This window comes from Trematomus bernacchii, unplaced genomic scaffold (assembly GCF_902827165.1).
Source record: "Trematomus bernacchii unplaced genomic scaffold, fTreBer1.1, whole genome shotgun sequence".
Lineage (NCBI taxonomy): Eukaryota > Metazoa > Chordata > Actinopteri > Perciformes > Nototheniidae > Trematomus > Trematomus bernacchii.
This window is the reverse complement of record NW_022987698.1, coordinates 10,637,323-10,645,223: the sequence shown is the minus strand read 5'-3', so window position 1 is coordinate 10,645,223 and position 7,901 is coordinate 10,637,323. Positions and strand designations below refer to the sequence as shown.

At 39.8% G+C, this 7,901-nt stretch overlaps 1 protein-coding gene across 1 annotated transcript; it reads left to right on the top strand.

Annotated features, from left to right (window-relative positions):
* The first annotated feature begins 3,665 nt into the window (after positions 1 to 3,665).
* On the top strand, positions 3,666 to 7,655 carry csrp1b (cysteine and glycine-rich protein 1b). The gene is made up of 6 exons (XM_034138815.1): positions 3,666 to 3,804; positions 4,864 to 4,973; positions 5,423 to 5,591; positions 5,952 to 6,081; positions 6,174 to 6,267; positions 6,964 to 7,655. The coding sequence occupies exons 2-6, from the start codon at positions 4,865 to 4,867 to the stop codon at positions 7,038 to 7,040; spliced, it is 579 nt and encodes a 192-aa protein (XP_033994706.1). The 5' UTR covers positions 3,666 to 3,804; position 4,864; the 3' UTR covers positions 7,041 to 7,655.
* Positions 7,656 to 7,901: the final 246 nt, after the last annotated feature.

The window sequence follows — 7,901 nt, the reverse complement described above, 5'->3', positions numbered from 1 at the left end:
GTACAACATATAATAAGTACCCTGTATCAAGATTGATGCAAAACAAGTGACATTTGACCTTTTTAGAGAGATTTAGCAAAAATAAACCACTTCTGGGGTCATTTGGGTGGATTTTCCATATCTCTGGCCCCCCTTGCTCGATTTTGATGGTTGACGGTTGACACCTCTTTCTGACCGTTAGAGCCAATAGAATCGAAGGGGGAGTCCCCCACACACACTCGTTGTGAAAAAAAAGGTGGGGGCTTTGCGCATGTAATTTTGCATTAGAGTGAAGCTACATTCTAGCTCTGACATCTAGAAACGTAAAAGCATGGATTATCCGTCTGTTTGCTCATGGATTATCAGAAATCATTTCAAAGGGACACAGACACATTGGATTAACCTATGGATTAACTCCAGCAGCGTTTTTATCGTTTTAATGCCATTGAAGACCACTTTGGAGAGACTACAGAGCCAAGGTAAAAAATGTAGCATTTTTAGCTACCTAGCGTCACCTGTTTTGATGTCTGTTTTTGTTTATAACGTCGCAAATTCGTATAATTCAGTGATAATGAGGGTACCCATCGATTCTGTGTCACCTCACGATGTGAATCGATGTCATGGATGTGGAGAAGAGATAAATAATAAGGTTTTGTGAGTGATTTTCGGTGCAGTAATCTGTTAGCATTTTTCGCTCGTTGCTAATTCAGAGGCTCAGTGTTAGCATTGTGGGTTTTCTTTTGAAAAATAAATTAAAATTATCAGTTAGATGAGTTTATTCCCGCTACATGGATATAAAACATTCATAGTTTTATTAAATGAACATGCCCTCAGACACTGTTTCCTACAAGATGTTGCGGCAGTGCCCCGGTACCGGGGTCTCTCGGGCTTAACAGGTTAAATATGAAGACAACCTCAAAATAAAGCTTAAACTGTCTCCCTTTACATCATTTTTATGGTAAATAGAAAATTCAGTGAGATGAAGGATGTGTGATTACAAAGCCATAAGTTACAAAGTTTTGATCTTCAATACTTTCCCTAAACACCTAAAACAAAGAGACAGCACATACACTAAATCCCTCACAATGTAATTCTGAGGAAATAATATGTATGACGAACGGAGCTTTGAGAGGATGAAACAAAATAAATGTTTAAACCTTTATTTGAGGTGTTCAACAGAGAGACCTTCGGATTGGTCAAGTCAATATTTATAGAGGTTTTGCTGCATTACTTGTAGATATTAAAGGTCACCCATTGTGCAAAATCCACTTTTTCATGTCTTTTCTACATCAACATGTGTCCCCTCAGTGTAAAGAGATTCTAAAAGTTTCAGGAAAAAAGATTCGCTCACTTTTTGTCCTGATCCATTTATATAAAAACCTGTCTGAAAATGAGCTGATCAGATCTTGGCCACTTTATGATGTCATAATGTTTTTTTGGCTTGTGTAACACCCCCGCACCTTATCACCTGCATCTCCTCCTAGAGCACCTGTGGCTGCATCTCAGGTCGGTTAAATGGAATCCTTGCGTCCCTCACTTGCTTCGTTTCCCTGCGTTTAGTCCCTCCCACTAGGGAAGCATGGAGAGACGCAAGGAAACCACGAGAAGCAGGGAAATGAGTCTTAAGAGCAGCGTCCTTTCCTCCGGAGCGTCACGTGAAGCGACGTCCGTTTGTGATGATGCCGCACAGCTGTTCGTCTGACAGCAGCCAGCTCTGTCCCTGTTGTTATCACAAACACCCCCGCCTCTGTTAGCACACATTTACTGACAAACATTTGTATCATCTGTTGTAGACCCAAATAAATAAAATAAGAAGTAATTCTCAAAAAAGATAAACGCCATTCTTAAAATGTATAAACGAACAATAGTTGGATTAATATTGATTAGAGTGCACAATAGAAATAAAATAATTGAGAGAAGAAAAAGAGATATGTTATCTATCAAAACCCAGTTAGATTAACAATCATTGGATTGCACACTTTGTTTGTTTGTGTGGATATGTAGCAAATTAACATTTTAAATAGTACTTAATGACTGACTGAATGGAAATGACAATAAATGAAAATGTAAAACGAAAAAAGCGATCATGAAAATGTTTCCAATAAATGAATAAAATGATTTTTGCCCACTTTGTTGTTCAGATATATCACATATTTGTAACTGAATGATGCATTCATTGAAACAAAACACTGTATGAACTGAGGAGTGACTCCCGTGAGGTTCATGTTTTCTTCACTCCGCTGGGAAACTCTGCTCTCATGTCAAGAAGCATCAGATCAGTGCATGCGCTGCATCGTCCAATCAGTGAGCGATACACAGTAAGGGGGCGGGGCGAGTATCTGAGGATTTCACCGGAGGATGGTCTGGTAGTTCCTCGATTATCGCTCCTCCATTATCGCTACTCGATCCTCGATCCTCGCTCCGGCAGAAATAAGCGCCATGGGACGCTACTCAAGATGGCACAGACAAATCAACTTCCGGTGATACCGAGGACCGAGGAAATGAAAATAACCGACCTGAGATGCAGCCATTGTGTTCTTTTTAACCAAATATCTCGCAGAGGGGGTGGCCAGCAGCAGCTCATTTGCATTTAAAGCTACAGACACAGAATCCGCACTTTTGAAACAGGGCTGAAACAGAGGGGTTTATGGGATGCTACGATGCATGATCTGGTTGGTATTTCGAGGCCAAACACTTCAGAGACCTGTTTTGTATATATCTGAGACCTAAAATGTATTGATGAAAAACAGTATAATAGGGGACCTTTAAACCATGAAAAACAGTTAGCTCTACTTTCCATTTGGGGCCGCTAATGTGCAGAATTACTTTGAAACTCAACAGTTTGGGCTCCTTTTTACAACACCATCCATCTGTTGCTTTTACATTTCATGTATGCCTGTTTTCTGGCAGGAGGCTCTGTTTCTTTTCAGATTAAATCCTGCAGTTGAGCTACAAACAGCTAACATTTCTGCCTCGTGTGTTTTTCATATACAGGTGGGTTCTAGGTCCTTCAAATGACACCATAGTTTCCCAGTATAAGGGGTATAAGTGTTGTGAGTGTGTTGTGATTGAGTGTGATATGTCTAATCGTTGTTTTAGGCAGTTATGTATAGTTATGTGCAATGTGATGCTAGCGGCTAGCGGAGCTAACGCTAAGGTGAAGGTGAAACAGTACTATGTAGACACGTGTTGCTTGGTGTATGATGTAAATTACTATGAGAGGTAGATTGTGTTTATGCATATAGGTTATATATGTTTCTTTGAAATGTGTGTGTGTGTATTGTATTGGAATTTGAGTGTGAGGATAACAGTGAGTTCTGAGTGTGACGATTTTATTGTACATTTCTTTTGTATTTTGACCATGATGTCATCATTATTATGTAAGTGCTGTTGCCTCATTATTCTCTAATGTTGTTGCCTCATAGAAATGAGCATAGATAAATTATTTTGTTGTGGATTGTTTCCAAATAAGCAGATTAAATCCTGCAGTTGAGCTACAAACAGCTAACATTTCTGCCTCGTGTGTTTTTCATATACAGAGGTAGAGTCTGCTGCTGGCCCAGGCCTGAGGCCAGTAACAGTTTCTCAAACATGGAGATGAAGGATCTCTTTCTGTCTCCAAACCTCTCCCATAATAAACTACTACTCAAATCTTCTTCCCGATTTGCCTCGCTACATCTCTCTCCCTCTCTTGTCTCCCTCTTGTGACTCCTCCCTCTGCCTGGTGTCCTCTCAGCCTCCCTCTGTCTCTCCTCATCAGACCTCTGCCTCTCCTAAACTCAGACATCTCTCAACAACAGGAGAGGATCCTTCTTTGACTTTCAGGTAGGTTCATTTAAGATGTCGACATGTTAAGATGTGATAGTAGAATTACAAGTTATTGTTTCCTCTTTTTTATGTGTTTTTATCTTAAAAACATTGACCTGATGGTTTGAGCTTCAAACAACAGGCCGTATTTATTTTAAGAGATGGAAACATAAAATGACTGACATTGTATGGTTTTAGTGTGTTAACAACAATCCTAAACAAATATATTACTTTGAGCCTACAAGTCAGTCTTATTGTTTACATTTGTAAAAAAAATAACGTAAAATATGCAGGATAAAATGCAGTAAAAATGACAACTTGGCTTTGGCTTTCAGCTAAGTGGCCTATTTTTAGAGATGGACACTTCCTCTTATTGTCTAGATAGGATGACTTTATGCTTCAAAAGTGTTTCCTGTTCATCAGCAGGAAAGAAATTAGATAACCTTAAAAAAAAGGTACCAGGAAAAATATTCTTGTTTACTGTGTTTTTAAAATCTTCTAGCCCAAAGCTATCCTTAAACTGTGTTGTTATTTATTATGTTCTAAAGTATTGTTTGAGTAACTATACTTAAATCATGGTAGCTTGTCGGGTTGTCTGAGCCCAAGACTGTTAACGTGTAATTCCAAAATAAAATGCAGGGAATTTCCTGTTTATCCAGAGCGATATAGTAGATTAATGACATTCTGTGTGGATGACGACCCTCATAACATGAGATCATCCACATTAAAAGACATTACATGTATGTTACTCAGTGCTGACACTGGTGTGGTTTTAATACAGAGTGTATTCTGAGGTCATTTCATCTTTATCTTGGCAGCGTCAGCAGGTATATTTTGCATTTTATTATCAGGTATGGACAGTCCTTCATGCTAGAATGCTCAAACAAAAGATAGAAAAAAGAGAAGTGTATCATAGCAAACTGCTACCTCTCCTTTTATAGGTATTGTTGCATCTAGCCTCAAGTAGTGCAGATGTTCTCCTTCTGCAGAGCAACACTGATCTGTTTTACAAAAGACAGATGTTATTCATACAGTGAATGGAAAATGTACACAACAGGCTCTCCTGCTTGCTTACAGAATGCCTTTCGGAGGAGGAAACAAGTGTGGCTGCTGCCAGAAAACCGTCTACTTTGCAGAGGAAGTGCAGTGCGAGGGGAAGAGCTGGCATAAATCCTGTTTTCTGTGCAGTAAGTATTTTAAGTTCTCAGGTAATCTGCTTTATTTGTATACTGACCTAACTTCCAGAGGGTAAACGGTAATCACTACCTGTGCCAGGTTGGAATGCGGGGTATTTGGCATTAGGGCAGGAAAGTGAGCCTCTGCAGGGTTTCGCTCAGACGTCTCACTCCTTACATGGATCCAGTGGAAACATGTGACAAAAGCTTCCTTATATGGCAGAGGAAGGTACACAAACTTTCCCTGAAGCACAGACAAGTATTTATCTGAGGCAGCCAAGCACATAGTGGGTTTCCTCCTTAAAATATCACGCATAGTTTGGGGTAATGTCACGGCTAATCATCTGAGAAAAAACGTTTTGGAGAAAGGGAGTTACTGTGCTGTAGGAGCTTGTGAGAGTAAAGGACAATAAGTACATAGATTTTGATTTCAAATGTGTTCTCTTTTTTGTTGATTGAAGTGGTCTGTAAGAAGAACTTAGACAGCACAACAGTGGCCGTCCATGTGGATGAAATCTACTGCAAATCATGCTATGGCAAGAAATACGGGCCAAAAGGCTACGGGTTCGGAGGCGGAGCCGGCACCCTGAGCATGGACACAGGAGAGGGACTGGGGATCAAGCCTGAAGAGTGAGCAAACAGCACTTCAACTATGTATTTCACAATTATACTGTACATCCAAATTGTGGAATGACTCGTACATTTTACTTTTTTTTTTACATCATCTTTGGATCAGGACAGAAGTCAATGCAAAGATCCCCAAAAACTCCAAGGCACTCTCTTATTAAACAATGAAAATGCCTTAAATATAACGGCATATTATTAAGTGCCTTGGATTTTTTGTGATTTCAACACGTTATATAATGTTTGAGTTTTTGTTTGACTCAATCATTTCAACTAAGAGATGAAACATAAACGAGATCCAGATACCTGTTAGTAGTTAGAGTCCTCCCCAACTGTCATCTTTAAATCTCTCTTTCTTCATGACAGACAAGCGCCTCATCGCCCTACAACCAACCCCAACGCCTCAAAGTTCGCTCAGAAGCAAGGAGGCTCAGATGTGTGTCCTCGATGTGGGAAAACGGTGTACGCAGCCGAGAAGGTTGTTGGAGGAGGAAATGTAAGAGATAAACGCGTTATCGATTGTACTTTAAATTAAAACGATGATTTGACAGTTCTCTGTATTTCTTTAATTCTCTGCTCTCTTATCAGTCCTGGCACAAAGGCTGCTTTCGCTGCGCCAAGTGTGGAAAAGGACTCGAGTCCACAACCCTCGCCGATAGAGACGGAGAGATCTTCTGTAAAGGTTTGTGACAACTAATCCCATGAAGTGATGTCTGAGAAAAATCAATCAGCAAATCCATCAATAATCACTTATTCATTTGTCCAACAAAAATGCATATTTCCTCGTCTAACTTTAAAAATTGAGTATATTTTCAGTTTTCAGGCGTGACATTAAATTGGCATTTAGACCTTTGATGCTCAAAATAAAGCAGTGTGGGCTTTAGGATATAATTGGCATTTTTAATTCATGGAATTCTTTATTATTTTCTGATATCCTATGGAGCAAACAATATACTGATTAATTGAGGAAATTATCTATTGGTTAGGAGATTAAATAATTATTTATTGTACTTTTCACATCTATCACAAATGAGAAAATCCTCATCTCTGTATCACAACTGGATGACTGTGTTGCAAATGTTTTGGATAGGCGGTATTCAATTGTACAACATGTATAATAACAGTACACAGAGGTTAAACTCAGCCAGTGACATTTGAACAGTAACCTTGTGCAGACGATCACTCTAAATGACTTAAGACAGAGTACAAACAGGTCAGCAGCCCCCGTGACTTTCTGCCATTTAGTATATTTGTATTCATATTCTATAATGCCTTTACTGTATGTACAAATAGACCACCCGACATCTAAAAGCACAGTGGTCAGTAGCAACCCTGCAAACAGCATTAATAAACCATGTCTCCGTCATTTCATTCACAGGTTGCTACGCCAAGAACTTCGGCCCCAAAGGGTTTGGTTTTGGTCAGGGTGCCGGAGCTCTGGCTCACTCCCAGTAAACTGGAAGCCTGGGCCCTCCAGAGACCGACATCGCTCAGATAGCATCACTTCAAGGATCCTTCTGTCGATATCTAGCCTATTTGACTCTGTTCACTCCAGCTGAAGGAGAAGAGGAGTGACAGAGGCACTCCACACACTGCTTTAAATACGAGTTCACCAAGTAGATTTCGCTCTGTGTGAAATGTTGATCTAGATTATAATGTCCTATTTGTGACGGCTCAAAAATATAATGCTTGATGTTGAAAATGCACAAAATACTATGTTTGGATGTGCACATTATGTGTGTTTCACTGAATGGTTAAGTAAAGGGAAAATAAAACCCATTTATTGTGCTGCAATACTAAGAGCCATGTCTAATGTAGTAACAGAACTAAGTTTGGCAAGTGTTGAGATTTATATCTAAGAAAGTTGGCATCTTACTGAGAAAAAAAACAAGATCCACATATTTCAAGACTGACAGCTTTGAAATATCAGGCTTACATAATGCTTCAGTTACACTCAAGATAAAGCGTCCCTTTCTGCCTTACATGTCAACTGCTGTACATATTGTCTTAAGATATGCTTTATTGCTGAGACACAAATTAAATCAGTCACTAAAGAAAACAAGCGAAAAAGATTTTTTTTCTCCATGAGTCAAAGTCTGGCATGCTCTGCACAATTGTCATTGTTCTTTCTGGGATTCTGGTCTGATGAAATCAGGGTGTGTGTGTGGTATTGGGTGTGCTTGTAATTCCTTCTAATCATCATCAAACAGAGGAAAACGCCAGCTGTAGTTAGGAACAACGGAGTCGCAGTGCTCAGCCCCATCTCCGCCTGCGCCGAGGAGCTGGCACGCTGACCAGAGAGGGGCAGCTGTGTGG

Bases quoted from the DNA above. Each gene is read 5' to 3' on its own strand.
- csrp1b (XM_034138815.1), top strand. From the start codon at position 4,865: ATGCCTTTCGGAGGAGGAAACAAGTGTGGCTGCTGCCAGAAAACCGTC. The intron at 5,592-5,951 runs GTGAGCAAACAG...TCTTCATGACAG, and splicing joins CTGGGGATCAAGCCTGAAGA to ACAAGCGCCTCATCGCCCTA. The intron at 6,268-6,963 runs GTTTGTGACAAC...TTTCATTCACAG, and splicing joins CGGAGAGATCTTCTGTAAAG to GTTGCTACGCCAAGAACTTC.